Below are 24,548 nucleotides of genomic sequence, written 5' to 3'. Positions count from 1 at the left end.
TATTTTATTTCATCTTAAATATTCTGTCTAGGCCTAGAGAATTTTAAAAAGGCATTCACTTCAAAGTTTACATTCAAATTCAAAAGGATTTTAATATTTATTATTAACATTTATATGCAAATATTTACTTTATAAGTTATAAGATTATAATCCCTGCTTGTAATTTAAATTTCTCCTAAGTAGGTTCTTTGTTTGTCTACAAGAGTGATATGTACAGCTTAGACAGCTGGTAAGATTGCCCTCTCTTCCTTTTAGCTAGTCAGTCAGTGGAACAAAGTGTAGAGACTGCAGTATTTTCTAGGAAAAGGGTAGGAAAAGAGATGCTACTTAGTGACTCTGACCATTGATCTTGATGAAAAGACTATCACTCTTAATTTATATGAGAAGGCTTTGCTTGATACAGCCCTAGGAAAAAACTACACATGTTTTGTTTATTTGTTTGTTTGTTTTAAAGATGCTATTGAAGAGAGAGAGAGCAGGAGGTGGTAGAAGGACAGGTGTTTGAAAGAAAAGTCAGGAGCAAAACGAGATATTGTAAAGGGAACCTGATATAGTGACAAAGAGCACAGGTTTAGTAAAGATCGACTAAATCAAATTCATTTGAAGTTAAGACTCTCAGTTTCCAAACACATACAGTGGCTCTGGTTTCCTTATTTCATAAAATCAAAGGCAAATCTTATGAATCAGGTCTCAGAAAATACAGAGACCAAAGAAATTTAGAGAATTTAGGTGTTTAAGACTTAATGGGCAAAGAATTATTTTAAGTTACTAATTTTCATCTGTCCTCCAGTCAGATTTCAAAATTTCAAAAGCATTTAAATTTCAATAGCATAATTATATAAGCAAGGTTTCTGACACATTTGGAACAGTTAAATCATTTAAAAGGTCTTAAGGAAATAAGTCTCTTCGTTAAAGCGAGATTCTTGCGTTTTTTATTTTTTGTTTCAGAAGCCTGACAACCAAAGATTCATTAAAAGCAAATTGTATTTACTTCCTGTTTGTGTTTCCTCTCTTCTAATAGATCTGTGCTTGACCTAAAAGCTTATCAACCAATGCACATTTCTAAAAACCCTAACATAGGGAATACCCTCCACAGAAACCAAGCCATTATTTCTCATTGGGACCTCTATTTCAATGCTGAGTTGTTTTGTTTTGTTGTTGTGTTGTATTGTAGGTGTTTTGGGGTTTTTTTTTTTTTAATAAACTAAGCTAGCAAATATAAATGGAACTTCATCTCTACTAGCCAAACCTGCTTAAAGCCTGGAGCTAAAGACTATCCTAATCTGCTGGTATCTTTCCTTCTTCGGCCTGGACACCAGCGTGTCTGGGCTAGGTCCTGCTGAGTGTGCAATAGGTCCAAATCCAGACTGAGTTGGGAACATTGGGTCAGCCTGAACACAATACTCCCAAGGCATGCATCATACTCTCTCTGTGACATACATCTGCCTCTGACTGTGAAGAAGCAGCATAGAAGGGAGCAACAGTCCTTTTTGTGTAAGAAGATACAGATTCTCACATGTATACCAAGAGATTTCAGCATCAGCTTTTAAACTATATTTATGTACAATTCCTATAAATAAATTATCTGATTAAAGTTGGAAATAAGCTCACATTCAAAACAAGCCAAATGGGGGGGAAAACCCCAAAACACAAGCCCATATATCATTGGCATAAAAAAGATAATGTATCATTCATTAGGAGGTGTTTTACATCAATACATATGCCCCAGGTCTAATGTGAGAACATTTGGTAGAGAAAGTCTTGGTGAAAAGGAAGAATGTATTTTTTTCTTTCCCCCTGATGCTGCCTATTAAGGCAAATGTGGGTAAGCAGGGCCACTCATGGCTGAGAAAATTCTCTAAATATCTGCATTACAGGCAATATGTTCATGTGTATATAGGAGGTTAAGTTCATTAGTACTTTGTTAAAAATATTCAGTTATTTATTTTTCCTAAAAATACTATCCAACCTAAAATAGTTCAGAGTTTGCTTACTTTGCAAATGCATTGGGCAAAAAGGGTAGTTGCAGATTTACCTGAGACATTTACCAGGATACTTGTAATTCTTCAAATTTGCAACGACCCTGTGTATATCCTATTTTGGCATTATCCATACCTAAGGTGAGTCATATTCAGATCAGAAGTTTTAGAATAAGGCAGTCTTCAAAAACACACTTGGCTGAAACAACAATGTGAACACAATTAGAAAGCATAGGGTATTTTCTTGGTAGTTAGATTTGTCTTAGTCACAATGAATTTTCCATATGCTCAATCTACAGAAGGAAAAATCTTATTTCTGCTACTTAATGACATATGCATTGCAATATGTGTTTTATTAATGAAATCAATACTATGACTGACATACTTACTTAGAATATTCCTGAGGTCAACATGTGCCTGAAAAAGAGAGATTATCCAACCTCCTGAAATATGTGCGAAAGGAAACTGTTCTTCCTGCATCAGTTTATCATCTGTGTCAGTACCTTTTCTCATGGAGGACTTTGAGAGATGGAACAGAGAAGTAAGTTGGGGGAAATTGGAGTGGGAGACAGACCATGAGAGACTGTGGACTCTGAGCAACAAACTGAGGGTTTTGGAGGGGAAGGTGGTGGCCGGCTGGGTGAGCCTGGTGGTGGGTATTATGGAGGGCACATATTGCATGGAGCACTGGGTGTGGTGCATAAACAATGAATTTTGGAACACTGAAAGGACATAAAATAAAATAAAATGGGGAAAAAAAGAGTGATCCATATTTAAAAACAACTCTCCATAAAGACATAGCCACTTGTAGAAAGTAGTGAGGCCCTGAACAAGGGAATTGTGTTAGACAGTTGATGAGTTATGGATGATAAGCATTGCATCTAATGAGAAACAAAAACGAAACTATACCATTTAATTTATAATAGCACCTCCTTGAGAGTTTCAGCATAACTGTATTCCCTATGAGGTGTATGACATAGCTCTGAGTATAAAATGTGATCATTTGTCTTCATACCATGGTCATTGGTTTTTTATTGTCTATAGATGACCATCTACATGGGTATAGGCACCTTTCCCTCCAGAGTAACAGAGTGACGTTTCTGCTTTCTGGGTAAAATGCCTGTGCTAGAAGCTTCAGTGTTTACATAGGTAGAGAAAAAAGGTAAAGGATAGAAATAATAGTTAAGTAGAGGACTCTTCAATATGTTGTAATATGCATAGCATTTGGGGGGTGGGGAGGGGAAGGATTATTTGACCAAAATAATGTCATTAAAACTTTAGCCCCTTGGTGGTAATACTTTAATTCTCACAGTCTTGTCTCTTGGAGGTCAGTCTATGAAAGTTTACAGGTATGGAACAGCTGAGAAACTTCTTATTCATTAAGAAATTATCTAGTCAAACAAAAGAATGGATACTGAGATAGCTGTAAACCAACATATTGAGCGAAGGCAGCTATCCATTAGCTCATTCTTTCAACCACTGCTCCTGGAGCCCACTACAAATACCTTCTATGGGACTGGCCTTGACACTCCTCATAATAATACTGTGAAAAATATTTAAAATAACCTAAAATTAGGTGTGAAACCTAGACTCTATCATCTTTGTTGACATTTATCTGTTGTTGATTTGTATGCTTTCAATGATGTGGAAGTGCAATAGGATAGTTACTTTAGAGTCTCTCTGAACAGAAAGGCAGCCATCAGCAGCAATTGGTCAGGTAGTGACTTGACTTTATCATCATCTTTGTCAAAAGGGAAATTCAAGAAGGTTGAATCCTGTTACAATATCATTCTAGGTTTTAACTGGTAAGAGGAATTATAAATTTATACAATATAACATTTTGTTGAAAACATGAGTAGAAATCAATTTTGAGTAACTGAGTTATATGTAAAATACAGAAATTGCTTCTACTAGAGTGTCAGAAATGCAAATTTCAGGCGTTTACTCTTATTCAGTAGCTTATATAAGTCATATATGTTTTTCTAGGAGTAGATTAATTGAGTGAGAACAGCTGTATCTTACTGCAATTATAGAGAAATGAAATAGACAAACAAAAATATTGAGAGAAACCAATTAAATTTCTTGTTCTTGCAAGTAAAATTAGAAGCGTTTTAATTAAAATGAGATGTTATAAATACACATTTAAAAAGTTCTTGATAGATATTTAATATTTAGTCAATATATTTTAAATGGATTATTAAAGACGCAGGTCCATTTAAAAAGTAAATCCAGCAACTATCTAATAAGATATATTTCCCTGTCAGCATATTTAAAAAGCAATCAATATCTCACCTGACACTGCTCATTTTGTCTCAATTAAAATGAAATATAAATCCACAAAAGCAATTTCAGAAATTGCTTGAGCAAAATAAATTCAGACAAACCAAAATGATCACTGGTATTTGTCTTAAATCTTGCTGCTGTGTAAACCTTTTTGCTGTAGAAAATGTAAAAGTACGTAGAGCAATACTTACAGAAGAAAAAAGCCCTTTCAAAATTAACACTAAAGCAGTTTTTATTAAAAATTCCACTAAACTTTTTTTTTTTCTTTTTAGTAGTGATTTTAATTCAAGAACCTCACATTAAAGGGTGTCTGAATGGTTCAGTAGGTCAAGCAGCTGCCTTCAGCTTAGGTCATGATCCCAGAGTCCAGGGGTCCTGGGATTGAGCCCTGCAATGGGCTCCCTGCTCAGTAAGTAGTCTGCTTCTCCTTCTCCCTCTGCCCTTCCCCCACCCCTGCTGACGCTTATTCTCTCTCTTTCTCTCTCAAATAAATAGATAATATCTTAAAAAAAAGAAACTGACAAAAAAAAAAAAAAAAGAAAGAAACTGACATTAAAATCAGGGAAATAGGAAGAAAGATATCAGGTTATCATTTCACAAAATGGGATTCCTTTCCCTTTCCCTTTTCAAATTGACACATTTATTCAAGTGTAAAGCTAAAAATCTTTAACTATAAGATAAAATGACCTATTAATTTCAATGTTTATTTTTAAAAAATTTTTATACTTTCACTTTATTTTTTTAAAATCCTTTATCTAAATTCCAGTTAAGATACAGTACAATATGGGTTTCGGGAGTAGAATTCATTGATTCATCACTTATATACAACACCCAGTGCTCTTTAATATCCATCACCCATCTAGCCCATCCTCCATCCACCTCCCCTCCATCAACCCTCAGTTTGTTCTCTATCAGACTTCTATCAGAAGTCTCTTAGGGTTTGTTTTCCTCCTTTTTTTAAAATGTCCCCCCTTTCCATATGTTCACCTGTTTTGTTTCTTAAATTACACATATGAGTGAAATTATATGGTATTTGACTTTCTCTGACTGGATTATTTCACTTAGCATGATACACTCCAGCTCCTTTCAGGTCTTTGCAAATGGCAAACTTTCATTCTTTTTGATGATGGATAGCCTTTTCTGTTCTTAAATTTGTTCATAAATGTTCTGTTGCTTAGTTCATATGTCCAAACTTCTTCTATAACTCCAAAACTTACTTGGCAGTGGGAAATGGGTTATTGATAGAGTTTCTTTGTCATTCAACAAAATAAAATGAAAATGAAAATTTATTCTTTTTGAATGGAAATATGTATATATGTTTGTTATATTTAACTAGAAATACTATGTATTAGATTTTATATATATTTTTTGGTTTTTGGATAATGACAACTAAACATCTGTAATCATCTGTACTCTTTGTTTTTACCTCATTTTGGTTTTAGACATACATAAATATCTTCAAACATTGTTAATTAAGGTTCTGGCCAGAAGTGTTTTTAAAAGAAAATGTAAAAAAGGGGAAACACAACAGGAGAGAGAGAATGAAGAGCTGAGAAGCCATCATTTATTGAACTCATATGCATTAACATATGCTAATTTATAGAGCTACAAAATAGTCCTGTAACAAGTCCTATTTCCATAGAAGATTTCATGAAGTTAAATAACTGCTGCATGTGGTAAGTAATTAGCAATATCTAGAGTGGCTCAAATACAGACTAAATCCCAAGGTATCCTACTGCTGATTTTATTGTTTTAACAAACCATCCAATTTCTCTAAGTTTTATTCTCATTATCCTCATTAGATATACACTCAGATAAATAATATTTGCTTTAAAATGTATGATGAAGATAAAATACAGCATGTATAGAATATATAGAATCTTTAACCCAATACCTACCATGTAGTAAATATTCAAAACATAAATTCACCTCCTTTTACACGGCCCCAGAGCTAAATATGGAACACAAAATAAGTTCAAAGTTCAGAGCTGTTCCAGTCCCTTACCTATGCTTAGGTTATCTATAAACATGGAATAGTTCAGGGAGGTGTGGAACACTCCTAACTGCCTTGGGTTTCTGAATTAAGACTACGGTAACTTTAAGAAAACAAAATCAAGTAGTACTGTAAATATATAGATATTGAGGAAGCATTAAAAATGGACAAGCTTATAATCAGTCCTCTGTGAATTAAAAAATTAGCTTAACTTTAATTATAAAATGAGACTCAATGGACCTATTATTCCCCTAGGAATTATATAATATGTGTTTGAATATAAGATATTTGAAAATTCTAGGAATAGCACCTCTCTAAACCTATTGACCAAAGCAACTCTTTTCTCATCTGTTTCACAAATTGGCAGATACCCCCTTGAAACTCATTTCAGACAGAGAGTTCCACCGGTAAATGTGAATAATAGCACATTCATAGGATACAAGGTTAATAGGTAAAAGTTAGTTGCTTTCCTACATACCAACAGTAAATAGTGGAATTTGAAATTAAAGACACAATACCATTTCTATTAGCGTATCCAAAATGAAATGATTTGGTATAAATCTGACAAAATATGTGCAAAATCTATATGGGAAATACTACAAAACTTTGATGAAAGACATCAACAAAGAACTAAATAAATGGAGAGAAATTCTGTGTTCACAGATAGGAATACTCAGTATTATCAAATGTCCGTTGTTTCCAACTTGATCTACAGATTCAATGCAATGTCAATCAAAATCCCAGCAAGTTATTTATAAGCTGATTCTAAAGTTTATAAAGAGAGGCAAAAGACCCTAAGTAGCCAACATAATATCGAAAGAGAAGAACTTAAAGGACTTAAAGGACTGACACTGTCCTACTTTAAGACTTACTATAAAGCTACAATAATGAAGACAGTGTGGTATTAAGAAAGAATAGGCAAATACAACAGTGGAAGAGACTAGAAAGCCCAGAAAGTAACCCCCATAAATGTAATCAATTGATCTTTGACAAAGGAGCAAAGGCAATACAGTGGAGCAAAAGTAGTCTCTTCAACAAATGGTGCTGAAGCAACTGGATATTCTCATGCAAAAAAATGTACTTAGACAAACCTTGTAACTTTCACAAAAATTAATTCAATATGGATCATAGATCTATATGCAAATATAAAACTCCTAGAAGATAAATAGGAGAAAACCTACATGATCTTAGGTATGGTGATGTCTTTTATTCATTCATTCATTCATTTGACAGAGCACAAAGAGGGAGAGTGATAGGCAGAGGGAGAGGGAGAAGTGGACTCCCCATCGAGCAGGCAGCCTGACATGGAGCTCAATCCCAGGACCCTGGGATCATGACCTGACCCGAAGGCAGACATTTAACCAACTGAGCCACCCAGACTTCCCAGTGATGTCTTTTAAATACAACACAAAAGACCAAACCATGAAAGAAGTAATTGATAAGGTCAATGTTATCAAAATTCAAAACTCTGTAATAGAGCTTGAAGTCCGGAATTGTGATGCCACCAACGTTGGCTTTCTTTTTCAATATCCCTTTGGCTATTCGAGGTCTTTTCTGGTTCCATATAAATTTTAGCATTATTTGTTCCATTTCTTTGAAAAAGATGGATGGTACTTTACAAAAGAAAATATCAAGACATTGAGCAGACAAGCTAGAGAGTGCAGAAAAAATGTTGACAAATATCTAATAGAACTGTTTTTCAAATTATACAAATAGCTCTTCAAATTTAATCATTAGAAAACAAACAACCTGCATAAAAAATAGGTCATAATACCAAGATTGAACCACAAGGTAAACTGTGGACTTCGATGATTATGATGTGTCACTGTAGGTTTCCTTGTTAGAAAGGACTGTGCTGGTTGGTGATGTTGATAAGGGGAAGAGGTTACACTTGTGTGAGACCATGCATGTGTGAGAAATCTCTATCTTGCTCCTAACTTTGTTGTAAACCTGAAACAGCTGTTAGAAAATGGTCTTTTTTAGGGGCACCTGGATGGCTCATCTGGTGAAGTGTCTGTCTTCAGCTGAGTTCATGGTCTCGGGCTCCTGGGATCAAGCCCTGTGAGAGACTCCTATACTTTCTCTCTGCCTCCCTTCCCCACCTGTGTGCTCTGTCAAATAAATACAAATCTTGTTTGTTTTTTTTAAATAGTCTTTTTAGAAAAAAATTAACTAATACAGGCAAAGAGTCAGGCACTTTATTAGTGCTCAGTTCATTAATCAGTGGTATGCTAGTTTTCACGTAACATATTCTTATTTACTGTTCATTTGTTCTCCAAAGTGAACCTCAATAAATTATTGTTAGACATCTTTTATACATCATTTTTTAAAACACATAGTTATTTCCCTGAAGGCACTTATCCTTTATAATTCATTGTGTACACTCACTACTAGCTCATGGGGTACTTTACATTGTACATGTTCAATAAATGTTGAAAAGATAAGTTAATATGCTCCATTGGCCTCAATGACAGCAACATTAGAGTAAAAATAACATCAGAGTTAAGCCTTTATGTTCTTTAGATGTTTAACTTGTACACAGATTTGGCTTTTGTTAAATTATTTTTTATACTAGAGGTATAAAACTAAATTCCTCATCTAGCTAACTCAATTCTCTATTCCTGTCTCAGATCTAAAGAAGTGGGATTGCAAAAAGATACATTTTAATATGCAGTGGGCATATGGGAAAGGAAGTTAAAATCTTCAGTTTACCCTTTTTAAAGCAATGATGTGAATCTCCAAAAAATAAAATGAAAAATGGTACTATATATGTTGGCCACCAATAGAATTTTTTAAAAATGATGTTCCCAATTTATGCTTACCAGCTTTTAAATGAGCATAGCTGTTACTTTATCTTTTATTGTGATCCATTGGAATATCAAACCAGGATATGATCTAAATCATCCTTTCAGTTCTTTAGTTCCAATATTGTGGAAATTGTGTTTGAATTCCTACATAGAAACACAGATCCTATGATAACAATGATAAATGAAGTAATCTGAGAAAAGCAGATATCAATATGTTGTAATATTTTCATTTGTCTGAATAAAATGAGAATGTGTTAAAAATCATGTCTAGACAAAGACAGGAAGCAGGGAGATTTAAGATTATTCATTGAATTCAAGTTTTCTTATTAGCCAATTCAGATTGTCCAGGCAAAACAAATCCCAATATATGGTTTGGAGATAATATCGTGGAGCTAACAGGTACAGATGATCTTTACAGTAATCTGAATGCAAGATGAATGCTTTTATGCTTCAAAATGCGGGTGTTAGGGGTTCTGAAACACTAATTGAGGCAAAAAATATTTAGAAAAATCTCTTTAGCTATATTTTCTAATTGTACTTTAAAAAGCTGTTTACAGTGTAGGCAAATGACATGTAGGAAAGGAGCAATGGAGTGGAATGAGGTTCCTTGTTCTCTTAGAAACAACCCTGTTATAAATCATGGTGGGCACATTCACCTTCTGAGCCTCAATTTTTTAAATAGTAAAATTAAGAGTTTAGAGTAGATTAGGTAAAGTTCTGATTGTTTATTTAATTGAGACATGTGGAATGAATCAGAAACTTCCTGTCACTTAAAACAGTACCTCCAGTCGACATACTCCATTAGTTACCAGTATAGAGAGTAAAACCCAGGGAAACAAAATTATTTCTATTATAGATAAAGGTATATTAACAGAATTTTGACCTTAGGACCTTTATGATAGAAAGCAGTTTGTTAAAAATAAATTATCTTAGAACTGGTGTCTTTCTAATACATTTCCAGAAAGAATTGTTATCTTTATTACGGGGAGGGATTTTATTATTTTATTTTTTAAAATTTTTTCCATTTTACTTTATTTCCTTTCAGTGTTCCAAAATTCATTGTTTATGCACCACACCCAGGGCTCCATGCAATACATGCCCTCCATAATACCCACCACAGGCTCACCCAATCCCCCACCTCCCTCCCTTCCAAAACACTCAGTTTGTTTCTCAGAGTCCGCAGTCTCTCATGATTTGTCTCCCCCTCTGATATCCCCCCTTTCACTTCTCATATTTTTTAAAAAAATCACATTACAGATATGACCCATGCAAGAATATATATTAGAATTATGATCTTATATAAATTTTAAAAATGAAATGGTTTGCTATCACAGAACAGAGTATTTTCTAATTGAAGATTTTCAATCAGAGTTGCAAAGCTATGGATGACTTAGCAGAGTTCTTTTGTCTCCTCCATCATCCAGTTTTCATGGGATTTGTGCGTACTTCTCTGGAAATCATTATTAATAGTTTTGCTAATTATTGTCAAAGAAAGTATTCTAAAGGGAGGTAGAAGGAGTAGTATAATTTAGAAACCTATAAGACTAAATCTGAGACTGCTATGATAACCTTTTTCACTAAAGAATACAAAACAAGTTATGTTTAAAATTAATTATATTTTTATTAGATTCCAAAAGACAATTGCTTGTGGAAGGTCAATCTAATGATATGGTATACAGAAGGGAAAGCTGAGAAAATAAGTCCAATAGAAATACAGTAATGAGTCTGTTGATTAGGGATGATTCCCGCTGATTCTTGCCTTAAAAATTATGAGGAAATGTTTTATTAGAAGTAAAATTTCAATACATCAAATTACTTGAATAGACTACTACTTAGAGTTTCCCAATTTAAAATAAAGTGTTAAGGACTATAAAAATTAATATAAATTATTTGATTTTAAGGCAACAGACTTACAAACAAGGTAGTTTTAAAGCTTAAGATGAAAACAACTAATCTGATTTATGTCTCATTTTAAGTATTTTGACTAGCATTACTCTCATATTTATTTGATTTACTTAAAATATAAATATTTCCTTGATTGTACAAATTATCAGGAAATGTAAATACTATCTCAGTTTTTGTGTTATATAGTTGAGGATGAGAGAAGATAAAATATCAAAAAAGAAACAGCAAAAATCTTTATCTATAATTTTCACAGGTTAATTCAATGACTCTTCTAAACATCCCATTCTAATAACTCGTCTGTATACTCTTAGGTATTGAGATAAATATTCTCAAAATATGTTATGACCTAGAACTTTTTATATATTTCTTTCACAATTGTTACATTGCTAAAAAATTATAATTGAAAATTTCAACACCATAGTTAGCTTATAAATACAGAACATAAAACTTTAAGTTCTTTGTGTATTTGAAAGACACATAGAATAAAAGATGTACCATATACTTTATGCTATTGTTAAATGACTTTATGTGAAACTCAAATATCAGTTTATTCCATTTTCTTTTTGATGGATTGCTTTCCTTCAGTTGAGTTTCCATATAATTTGTAGTTAAGAAAAAGAAACTTGTGGTGCCTGGGTGGCTCAGTTGGCTAAGAGTTCAACTCTTGGTTTCAATTCATGTCATGATCTCAGGGTCCTGAGCCTCCCTGTCAGGCTCCCCACTCAGCAGAGAGCCTGCAAGAGAATTCTCTCCCTCTCCTTCTGCCCCTCCCCCTGCTTGCACATGCTCTCTTTCTCTCTGTCTCTCACAGATAAACAAATCTTAAGACAAAACAAAACAAAAAAACAAGGAACTTGACTTTTGAATTGACAGTATGACAAACTCCACAGACCTGTCCCCTGACAAAACAGTGAAAACTGATGAACATTACATTTTTTAAAAGTAACATTTAAACAGTGAATTGTCGAGAGAGCATAGAGTACATGGAGATTAAGTATATTTAATAAAATTTATAAAGTTCTTCTAAGAACACTGAAGAACATGTGGCATTTAAGCCACAATCCTTTCCCTTTCTCCTCAGATCAGTATGATGGAAGTTCTGCTCCAGGTGTGTGTGCTGAGAATATGGGCTCCTTCTCATCCAGCTTCAAATCTTGGGTGATAGGTTCTTTGTGGACTAAGCAGCCCAATGACATGCTAATTCTCTCAGTTCCACTTTCTGTTTCTATGGATTAAATATTTTTAGTTTCCACATAGTAAGTGAGATTACATAGTATTTGTCTTTCTCTGATGTATTTCACTTATATAATGCCCCCATGATCCATTCTATGTCACAAGTGACAGAATTTCCTTTTTTTTTTTTTTTTTGGCTGAATAATATACTATTGTATATCTATATATACCACATTTTATTTATTCACCCATCAGTCAACACTTAGGTTGTTTCTGTATCTTGGCTACTGTGGAAAATGCTATAACAAACATGGGAATCTCTTCAATATAGTGTATCCAGTGAGATTGCTGGGTCATATGGTAGCTTTATTTTAAATTTTTTGAAAACTTCAGACTGGTTTTTGCAGTGGCTGTACCGGTTTATATTCCTTCCAGTAACAAGTGTTCTTTTTCTCTTTGTCTTCAGCATTGTTACCTCTTTTGTCCCCCCATAATAACCATTCTAACAGGTGTGAGGTCATTATTGTTTTGATTTGCATTTCTCTGATGATTAGTGATGTTGAGCACTTTTTCATGTATTTGTTGGCCATTTGTATGTCTTCTTTGAAAAATATCTGTTCATGTGTTCTGCTCATTTTTAAGTTGGATTGTTTGTTTCTTTGCCATTAACAAATTTTTTTCATTATTTTTATGAGTTTTTAAAAAATATATTTGGATATTACCTTATCAGATACATGGTTTACAAATATTTTATAGCATTCTATAGGTTGCCCTTGATTTTGTCAGTTTAGTTTTATGTAGTCCTACTTGTTGATTTTTGCTCTTCATTGCTTATTGAAAAGCTCATTTTGCTTTCATTGTCATATACAAAAAGTCGTTGCCAGGACTGATCTCAGGGAGGTTTTCACCTCTGTTTTCTTTTAGGAATGTACATTTTCAGGTCTTATGTTTAAGTCCTTAATCCATTTGTGTTCGTTTTTGTGAGTGATGTGAGATATGGGTTCAATTTTATTCTTTAGCATATGGATATCCAGTTTTCCCATTTGCCGAAGAGACTATCCCTTCCCCACAGAGTATTCTTGGCTTCTCTGACAAATAGCAGTTGACCATATATGTGTGAGTAAATTTCTAGGATCCTAATTCTCATTCAGATTATGTATCTGCTTTTATGCCAGTACTACATTGTTTTGATTATTGTAGCTTTGTAATATAGTTTAAAATCAGGAAGCATGGGAGGAGACGCGGGGGCCATTTTGTGAAGAGACGAAGACTAAGCGGTGCGGCTGAGTCGTCGACCTCGAGCACCAGTTGGCTTCTCCACGTAGAACCCGGGAGTAGGAGATTCAGAATCGAATCTCTTCTTTCTTCCCCCTCCTGTTTTTCAGCTTTGTGAAGAACCTTAACATCAAAGAAAATGGCCAGCAATGTCACCAACAAGACAGATCCTCGCTCCATGAACTCCTGTGTATTCATTGGAAATCTCAATACTCTTGTGGTCAAGAAATCTGATGTGGAGGCGATCTTTTCAAAATACGGCAAAATTGTGGGTTGCTCTGTTCATAAGGGCTTTGCCTTTGTTCAGTACGTTAATGAGAGAAATGCCCGGGCTGCTGTGGCAGGAGAGGAGGGCAGAATGATTGCTGGCCAGGTTTTAGATATTAATCTGGCTGCAGAGCCAAAAGTGAACCGAGGAAAAGCAGGTGTGAAACAATCTGCAGCGGAGATGCATGAGTCAGTACCAGAACACCCTTCTCCGTCCCCTCTACTCAGCTCCTCTTTTGACTTGGACTATGACTTTCAACGAGATTATTATGACAGGATGTATAGTTACCCAGCACGTGTTCCTCCTCCTCCTCCTATTGCTCGGGCTGTAGTTCCTTCAAAACACCAGCGTGTATCAGGAAACACCTCACGAAGAGGCAAAAGTGGCTTCAATTCTAAGAGTGGACAGCGAGGATCTTCTTCCAAGTCTGGAAAGTTGAAAGGTGATGATCTTCAGACCATTAAGAAGGAGTTGACCCAGATAAAACAAAAAGTGGATTCTCTACTGGAAAGCCTGGAAAAAATTGAGAAAGAACAGAGCAAAGGAGGAGTAGAGATGAAGAATGATAAGTCAGAAGAGGAGCAGAGCAGCAGCTCCCTGAAGAAAGATGAGACTAATGTGAAGATGGAGTCTGAGGGGGTTGCAGATGACTCTGCTGAGGAGGGGGACCTACTGGATGATGATGATAATGAAGATGGGGGGATGACCAGCTGGAGTTGATCAGGATGATGAAAAAGAGGCTGAGGAAGGAGAGGATGACAGAGACAGCGCCAATGGTGAGGATGACTCTTAAGCACATAGTGGGGTTTAGAAATCTTGTCCCATTATTCCTTTACCTAGGCACTTGTCTAAGATCAAAATTTTCACCAGATCCTCTCCCCTAGTATCTTCTTCAGCACATGCTCACTGTTCTCCCCATCCTTGTCCTTCCCATGTTCATTAATTCATATTGCCCTGCGCCTAGTCCCATTTTCACTTCCTTTGATGCTCCTACTAGTTATGTTAAGTCTTACCCTGTAATTTTTGCTTTTAATTTTGATACCTCTTTATGACTTAACAATAAAAAGGATGTGTGGTTTTTATCAACTGTCTCCAAAATAATCTCTTGGTATGCAGAGAGTACAGTTCTTTCCATTCATACATGAGCTCAGTAGTTGCTTCCCTAACTGCAAAGGCAATCACATTAGTTGAGTAGCACCTGAGAGCAGCTTTGAGTTAGAGGTATGTGTGTTATACCCCACATAAGAGTGCTATGTGGAGCTGTTCAACACAAATGTAACAATGTATTTTTGTGAATGAGAGTTGGCATGTCATATGCATCTTCTAGAAAAATAATTAGTGTAATAGTCTTAAGATTTGTTTTCTAAAGTTGATACTGTGGGTTATTTTTGTGAACAGCCTGATGTTTGGGACCCTTTTTTCTCAAAATAAACAAGTCCTTATTAAACCAGGAAAAAAAAAAAAATCAGGAAGCATGATTCTGCCATGTTTGTTTCTTCTCTAAAATTGTAGTGGCTATTCAGAGTCTTTGTGGTTTCATGGGAGTTTTACAATTGTTTTTTCTATTCTTTGAAAAATGCTATTGAAGTTTTGGTAGCAATTGTATTGAATCTATAAATGACTTTGGATAATATGGCTATTTTAATACTATTATTTGTTCTAATCCATGAACATGGAATATCTTTCCATGTATTTATGTCCTCAGTTTCTTTCATCAAAATCTTATAGTTATCAGTCTATAGATTTTCACTCCCTTGGTTAAATTTATTCCTAAGTATTTTACTATTTGTGATGCTAATGTGAATAGGATAGTTTTCTTAATTTCTTCTTAATGTAGCTTATTGTTAGTGTATATGAATGCAACTAATTTTTGTATGTTGATTTTGTATTCTTAAACTTTACCAAATTCATTGATTAGATCAAAAATATTTTGATGGAATCTTTAGAGGATATTTCCATAGAAGACTATGACAGCAGCAAATAGAGACAGTTTTACTTTTTTCTTTCTGCTTTGGATTCCTTTCATTTCTTTTTCTTGCCTAACTTCTTTTTTTTTTTTAATTAATTAATTTATTTTCAGAATAACAGTATTCATTATTTTTGCACCACACCCAGTACTCCATGCAATCCGTGCCCTAACTTCTAATACTATGTTGAATAGGAGTTACGAGAGTGAGTGCTTTTATCCTGTGTTCCTTATCTTAAATGGAAAGCTTTCAGCTCTTTACCATTGAGTCTGATGTTAGTTGTGGGTTTCTCATATATACCTTTATTATGTTGAGGTATATTTCTTTTACACATAATTTATTGAAAGTTTCTATCAGAGGGTTGAGATGTTGAATTTTATCAAATTTTTTATGGGCATCTATTGAGATGCTCATATAATTTTTGTCGTTCATTCTATTTATGCAGTGTGTCACATTTATTGATTGTTCTAAGTTGAAACATCCCTGCATCTGAGGGGTAAATTCCATTTGATCATGGTATACCATCTTTTCAATGTGCTAGTGAGTTTAGTTTGCTAGTATTTTGTTGAGAATGTTTATATCTCTATACATCTCTGTAAGGATATTGTCCTGAAATTTTCTTTACTTGTGGCTTTGGTATCTGCATAATTCTGGCCTTTTAAAATGAGTTTGAGGGGCTCCCTCTTCAATTTTTTGGAAGTGAAAGTAGAGAAGATATTAGTTTGCGACTGCGGTTAGCTGAAAATATGCACATTAGTGCAGTCCAGTGATAAGAGTCAAGGCTGGCTTGGGAGCCCAAGCAACTGCAAGGTCCAGGCTGTCTGCATGTACCTGGGTGGCTATAGGTGCTATTCTTCAGAGTTCACACAGAATTTGATGCTGGTAATAGAGACAAGGGCCAGTGGCTTGCATGTACAGAGCTTTAGAGACTAGCTGCAGACACACACATTGGTGCTGGCCAGTGACAGGAATCAGGGCTGGTACCAGGACAAAAAGCAGCTGTGCAGAGTGGGGACCAGGACCACAAGCAGCTGTGCAGAGTGGGGAGGCTCTCAGGTAGCTGGTGTCCCCAAACAGGAAAGCCTGTGGTGCTTTGAGGTTTTTTATTCAAAGCAAAATCTGCAAAGGACATGTGGTGGCTGTGTTGGCTATTGGTTTCCTCAGTGGAGAAAGCCACTGGGGTCCTCTGTGGATCAGTCAGGTCTGTGAAGATGTTCTCAGTGATGAAACCTGGGGGTGTTTCAAGTGTCTAAAAGGGCTGTTGGACTCCTAAAGTAGCACAAGTTGCTGAGATCCACTCTAGCACAGGCTGTTGGGTACAATTGTCATTGCCATGTGGTAAATACTGTTTGCCCCACGTTTATTTCTTGTTTCCAGCTGTCTCAGTTTTACTGGTACCTGGGAGGGTTGGGACTAAAGAAGATACTTTGTTGAAAGCACTGAAAAGTTGGCAAAACTGATTATTCATTTTGTTCTCCTTTTCCTGGTGAGAGAGGCTCTCTTAGTCTAGGAAGTTTTCTTTGGTAAGAAAGAGAGCTGCCCTAAGCCATGAGAGGATTCAGGAAAATGAAACTGTTCTTCCTACCTTTGTGAACTTATTTTTAGGTGTTTTGCTTTACTATATTGTTAAACTTTTTAAGTGGACTCCTGAGCTCTCTCAGACCTATTTTTGTTCATGGACAATTTTTCTCTAATTGTCTAATTTTTCTCTATAGGAGCATGGTGGCTGGTATCTTCTACTCTACTATTTGGTGATATCACTCTTCATCATTGAGTTATATTTTAAAGAATCAGGTTCTCTGGTGAAATTGCCCATACTTTCACCTATTTAGACCATCTGTTTCTCATTTAACACATTAATCACTAATTACAACCTTTCCTACATTATACTCAGAAGCTACACATAGGAAAACTGAAAAATTTAATAAATATTTTATAATTCACATAATATATATAAAGTATGGGGGAAAAACAAGCAAAAAATATGGGACCTCTCAGAAATAGCAACTATAACATCAGGGGGCTAGCTAGAGAATACTGGTCATATTCTAAAATTTTACTAAGGTAAATTTTAATAGAAAAATGTATGGTGCCCTTACTGCATAGCATGAGTACTATAAAGAAAGATTATTCATGAAGATTGATAACTCTCAAAAATAAAATTCTGATATATGATCAAGCTGAGATAAACAGAATCTATTTAATTGAATATGTTTATACATATGGCAATCTAATTCCAATGAAATATATTTAAATTATATATAAAATATGAATTTATTGAGAAAACCAAGTACCAATATTTTTTAAATGTCATATATATAAGCAAAGAGATATATAATATGTCCCTTGATTAAAATAGCAGCAAAACAGACTTGCTTGATATAATCTGTGATAACTTCCTATTAAAGTAACTACTGAAGGCATAAGAAAAGATGAGAATACTATCTCAGTGTTAGATAAATCTTTTTTTTTTTTAATAAACATATATTTTTATCCCCAGGGGTACAGGTCTGTGAATCACCAGGTTTACACACTTCACAGCACTCACCAAAGCACATACCCTTCCCAATGTCCATAACCCCACCCCCCTTCTCCCAACCCCCCTCCCCCCAGCAACCCTCAGTTTGTTTTGTGAGATTAAGAGTCACTTATGGTTTGTCTCCCTCCTAATTCCATCTTGTTTCATTGATTCTTCTCCTATCCACTTAAGCCCCCATGTTGCATCACCACTTCCTCATATCAGGGAGATCATATGATAGTTGTCTTTCTCTGCTTGACTTATTTCGCTAAGCATGATACACTCTAGTTCCATCCATGTTGTCGCAAATGGCAAGATTTCATTTCTTTTGATGGCTGCAATGTTAGATAAATCTTAGCCATGTATTATCATATGAGGGTACCTAGTTGGTAAAAACAAGACTGATGTATAAGAAAAAGAAATGATAACTGATGCAAGTGTAGTTTACAAGGGACATTTGAGGTCCTTGCCTTTAGAGTAGTAGCCTTGAGTTTTCTATAGTAATCTGAATTAAAAGAATATAGAATGGGTATAAAAATCAAGAATGTTTCAAGTTTTTTAAATTAGTAATATGAAAGTATATGTATATCTAAGATTTTCTATATTCCTAGAAAGTAGAATATAAGGTCATCTATTGAGCATGAAAGGAGAAACAAGATATCATAAGAGGATAAAGAAAAATATTTTTAATATCCTTACACTCTTTCCCCACTCGATTTCCAGAGAGCTAAAACTTCTACCCAGGAGATTAGAAGTCATTACTCTGTAATCTGGCCCAAGAAGCAGCATGAGCTTCAAGAAAAGAAGTTAATAATGTTGTAAGAGAGAGAGACATGCAGGAAAGAAACAAAAGAAACCTCTAAAAACTAATTTTGATTAAAACGTGTGCCAAATGAGAATTGTCATCACCACATGGTTTTGGTCTATACAATTATGATCTTTTAAACATAAAAACTTTGTGAGTCTGATCCAGAATATTTTTAACCTAAAAATAACTTCATAAGTCTGGTTCAGAATGTGATGTATAGTTAGCTTGCATTGTCATTAAGTTAATGTAATTTTTCCTCTCTTTTCTATTATCTGTAGTCAGGACCCATGTTTTCATCTAAGTTTGAAAGCTAGAGATGGGCTGTAAAAAACATGAAAGTAGAAAATATAAAGAAGCCTGCTTTTCTGACCATGTTTCTGCTGGATACATAAATAATAACACAAAATGTATCAGTATTCCCTATTATGATGAACACAGTGTTTATTATGGGATAAGATGCTTATACATATATTCATGGATTATGTAATCTTAAATTCTTATTATGTGATTAGTTTTATAACAACTAGACTTATACTTGCTACTTTATTTTTAAATAAATCGCCTCTCCCATACTATTATAAGTAAAGGGGTATTTATTTAAAAAAATAGCACCCATAATTGAAAAAGAAATAACCAAAGAGAATACTTTGGTTAAATTTGACAGCTGATTGTTCTTTCTTTTTTTTCTTTTTCTTTTTTATAAACATGTATTTTTTATCCCCAGGGGTACAGGTCTATGAATCACCAGGTTTACACACTTCACAGCACTCACCTTAGCACATACCCTCCCCAATGTCCATAATCACACACCCCTTTCTTCAAGCCCCTCCCCCCAGCAACCCTCAGTTTGTTTTGTGAGATTAAGAGTCACTTATGGTTTGTCTCCCTCCCAATCCCATCTTGTTTCATTTATTCTTCTCCTACCCCCTTAACACCCCATGTTACATCTCCACTTCCTCATATCAGGGAGATCATATGATAGTTGTCTTTCTCTGATTGACTTGTTTTGCTAAGCATGATACCCTCTATTTCTATCCACATCATCACAAATGGCAAGATTTCGTTTCTTTTGATGGCTGCATAGTATTCCATTGTGTATATATACCACATCTTCTTGATCCATTCATCTGCTGATGGACATCTAGGTTCTTTCCATAGTTTGTCTATTGTAGACATTGCTGCTATAAACATTCGGGGACACGTGCCCCTTCGGATCACTACGTTTGTATCTTTAGGGTAAATACCCAGTAGTGCAATTGCTGGGTCATAGGGTAGCTCTATTTTCAACATTTTGAGGAACCTCAATGCTGTTTTACAGAGTAGTTGCACCAGATTGCATTCCCACCAACAGTGAAGGAGGGTTCCCCTTTCTCCACATCCTTGCCAGCATCTGTCATTTTCTGACTTGTTAATTTTAGCCATTTTGACTGGTGTGAGGTGATATCTCATTGTGATTTTGATTTGTATTTCCCAGATGTCGAGTGATGTGGAGCACTTTTTCATGTGTCTGTCGGCCATCTGGAATTCTTCTTTGCAGAAATGTCTGTTCATGTCTTCTGCCCATTTCTTGATTGGATTATTTGTTCTTTGGATGTTGAGTTTGCTAAGTTCTTTATAGATTCTGGACACTAGTCCTTTATCTGATATGTCGTTTGCAAATATCTTCTCCCATTCTGTCGCTTGTCTTTTGTTTTTGTTAACTGTTTCCTTTGATGTGCAAAACCTTTTGATCTTGATAAAATCCCAGTAATTCATTTTTGCCCCTGCTTCCCTTGCCTTTGGCGATGTTGCTGCTGACGAGGTCAAAAAGGTTGCTGCCTGTGTTCTCCTCAAGGATTTTGATGGATTCCTTTCTCACATTGAGGTCCTTCAACCATTTTGAGTCTATTTTTGTGTTTGGTGTAAGTAACTAGTCCAATTTCATTTTTCTGCATATGGCTGTCCAATTTTCCCAGCACCATGTGTTGAAGAGGCTGTCTTTTTTCCATTGGACATTCTTTCCTGCTTTGTCAAAGATTAGTTGACCATAGAGTTGAGAGTCTATTTCTGGGCTCCCTATTCTGTTCCATTGATCTATGTGTCTGTTTTTGTGCCAGTACCATGCTGTCTTGATGATGACAGCTTTGTAATAGAGCCTGAAGTCCGGAATTCTGATGCCACCAACGTTGGCTTTCTTTTTCAATATCCCTTTGGCTATTCGAGGTCTTTTCTGGTTCCATATAAATTTTAGAATTATTTGTTCCATTTCTTTGAAAAAGATGGATGGTACTTTGATAGGAATTGCATTAAATGTGTAGATTGCTTTAGGTAGCATAGAGATTTTCACAATATTTATTCTTCCAATCCAGGAGCATGGAACATTTTTCCATTTCTTTGTGTCTTCCTCAATATCTTTGATGAGTACTTTATAGTTTTCTGAGTATAGATTCTTAGCCTTTTTGGTTAGGTTTATTCCTAGGTATCTTATGGTTTGGGGTGCAATTGTAAATGGGATTGACTCCTTAATTTCTCTTTCTTCCGTCTTTTTATTAGTGTAGGGAAATACAACTGATTTCTGTGCATTGATTTTATATCCTGACACTTTACTGAATTCCTGTACAAGTTCTAGCACTTTTGGAGTGGAGTCTTTTGGGTTTTCCACATATAGTATCATATCATCTGAGAAAGTGATAGTTTGACTTCTTCTTTGCCAATTTGGATGCCTTTAATTTCCTTTTGTTGTCTGATTGCTGAGTCTTGGACTTCTAGTACTATGTTGAATAGCAGTGGTGATAATGGACATCCCTGCCATGTTCCTGACCTTAGCGGAAAAGCTTTCAGTTTTCCTCCATTGAGAATGATATTTGCGGTGGGTTTTTCATAGATGGCTTTGATACTAGTGAGGTATGTGCCCTCTATCCATACACTTTGAAGAGTTTTGATCAGGAAGGGATGCTGTACTTTGTCAAATGCTTTTTCAGCATCTATTGAGAGTATCATATGGTTCTTGTTCTTTCTTTTAATAATGTGTTTTATCACATTGATTGATTTGCAAATGTTGAACCAAGCTTGCAGCCCTGGAATAAATCCCACTTGGTCATGGTGAATAATCCTTTTAATGTACTGTTGATTCCTATTGGTTAGTATTTTGGTGAGAATTTTCGCATCTGTGTTCATCAAGGGTATTGGTCTATAGCTCTCTTTTTTGATGGGATCCTTGTCTGGTTTGGGGATCAAGGAGATGCTGGCCTCATAAAATGAGTTTGGAGGTTTTCCGTCCATTCCTATTTTTTGGAACAGTTTCAGGATAATAAGAATTAGTACTTCTTTAAATGTTTGGTAGAATTTCCCCGGGAAGCCATCTGGCCCTGGGCTTTTGTTTGTTTGGAGATTTTTGATGACTGTTTCAATCTCCTTACTGGTTATGGGTCTGTTCAGGTTTTTTAGTTCTTCCTGGTTAAGTTGTGGTAGTTTATATGTCCCTAGGAATGCATCCATTTCTTCCAGATTGTCAAATTTGTTGGTGTAGAGTTGCCCATAGTATGTTCTTATAATTGTCTGCATTTCTTTGGTGTTAGTTGTGATCTCTCCTCTTTCATTCAAGATTTTATTTATTTTGGTCCTTTCTCTTTTCTTTTTGATAAGTCTGGCTAGGGGTTTATCAATCTTATTAATTCTTTCAAAGAACCAGCTCCTAGTTTCGTTGATTTGTTCTATTGTTTTTTTTTTTTTGGTTTCTATTTCATTGATTTCTGCTCTGATCTTTATGATTTCTCTTCTCCTGCTGGGTTTTGGGTTTCTTTCTTGTTCTTTCTCCAGCTCCTTTAGGTGTAGGGTTAGGTTCTGTATTTGAGACCTTTCTTGTTTATTAAGAAAGGCTGGTACTGTTATATATTTTCCTCTCAGGACTGACTTTGTTGTGTCCCACATATTTTGAACCATTGCGTTTTCATTATCATTTGTTTCTATTAATTTTTTCAATTATTTTTTAATTTCCTGGTTGACCCATTCATTCTTTAGAAGGATGCTGTTTAGTCCCCACGTATTTAGATTCTTTCCAACTTCCCTCTTGTGGTTGAGTTCTAGCTTCAGAGCATTGTGTTCTGAAAATATGCAGGGAATGATCCCAATCTTTTGATACTGGTTGAGACCTGATTTAGAACCAAGGATGTGATCTATTCTGGAGAATGTTCCATGTGCACTAGAGAAGAATGTGTATTCTGTTGCTTTAGGATGGAATATTCTGAATATATCTGTGATGTCCATCTGGTCCAGTGTGTCATTTAAGGCCTTTATTTCCTTGTTGATCTTTTGTGTGGATGATCTGGCCATTTAACTGAGTGGAGTGTTAAAGTCCCCTACTATTATTGTATTATTGTTGATGTGTTTCTTTGATTTTGTTATTAATTGGTTTATATAGTTGGCTGCTCCCACATTAGGGGCATAGATATTTAAAATTGTTAAATCTTCTTGTTGGACATATCCTTTGAGTATGATATAGTGTCCTTCCTCATCTCTTATTATAGTCTTTGGTTTAAAATCTAGTTGATCTGATATAAGGATTGCCACCTCAGCTTTTTTCTGATGTCCATTAGCATGGTAAATTGTTTTCCACCCCCTCACTTTAAATCTGGAGTTGTCTACGGGTCTACAATGAGTTTCTTGTAGGCAACATATAGATAGGCTTTGTATTTTTATCCATTCTGATACCCTGTGTCTTTTAATTGGGGCATTTAGCCCATTAACATTCAGGGTAACTATTGAGAGATATGAATTTAGTGCCATTGTATTGCCTGTAAGGTGACTGTTACTGTATATGGTCTCTGTTCCTTTCTGATCTACTACTTTTAGGCTCTCTCTTTGCTTAGAGGACCCCTTTCAATATTTTCTGTAAAGCTCGTTTGGTGTTTTCAAATTCTTTCAATTTTTGTTTGTCCTGGAAGCTTTTAATCTCTCCTTCTATTTTCAATGATAGCCTAGCTGGATATAGTATTCTTGGCTGCACATTTTTCTATTTTATTGCTCTGAATATATCATGCCAGCTCTTTCTAGCCTGCCAGGTCTCTGTGGATAAGTCTGCTGCCAATCTAATATTTTTACCATTGTATGTTACAGCCTTCTTTTCCTGGGCTGCTTTCAGGATTTTCCCTTTGTCACTAAGACTTGTAAATTTTACTATTAGGTGACGGGGTGTGGACCTATTCTTATTGATTTTTGAAGGGGGTTCTCTGCACCTCCTGGATTTTGATTCTTGTTCCCTTTGCCATACTAGGGAAAATCTCTCCAATAATTCTCTCCAGTATACCTTCTGCTCCCTTCTTTCTTTTTTCTTCTTCTGGAATCCCAATTATTCTAATGTTATTTTGTCTTATGGTGTCACTTATCTCTCGAATTCTCCCCTCGTGGTCCAGTAGCTGTTTGTCCCTCTTTTGCTTAGCTTCTTTATTCTCTGTCATTTGGTCTTCTATATCGCTAATTCTTTTTTCTGCCTCATTTATCCTAGAAGTGAGAGCCTCCATTTTTTATTCCACCTCATTAATAGCTTTTTTAAAATTTCAACTTGGTTAGATTTTATTTCTTTTATTTCTCCAGA

At 35.2% G+C, this 24,548-nt stretch overlaps 1 protein-coding gene across 1 annotated transcript; it reads left to right on the top strand.

The window, feature by feature from the left end:
- Positions 1–13,390: 13,390 nt before the first annotated feature.
- On the top strand, positions 13,391–15,130 carry LOC131838523 (heterogeneous nuclear ribonucleoprotein C-like). Its single transcript, XM_059184768.1, is given in 3 exon segments — positions 13,391–14,377; positions 14,380–14,403; positions 14,406–15,130. Coding segments are annotated over 3 exon segments (918 nt in total). The 5' UTR covers positions 13,391–13,554; the 3' UTR covers positions 14,477–15,130.
- Positions 15,131–24,548: the final 9,418 nt, after the last annotated feature.

The sequence above is a fragment of the Mustela lutreola genome, chromosome 8 (genome assembly GCF_030435805.1).
Source record: "Mustela lutreola isolate mMusLut2 chromosome 8, mMusLut2.pri, whole genome shotgun sequence".
NCBI lineage: Eukaryota > Metazoa > Chordata > Mammalia > Carnivora > Mustelidae > Mustela > Mustela lutreola.
This window is presented reverse-complemented; position numbering and strand designations above follow the sequence as displayed.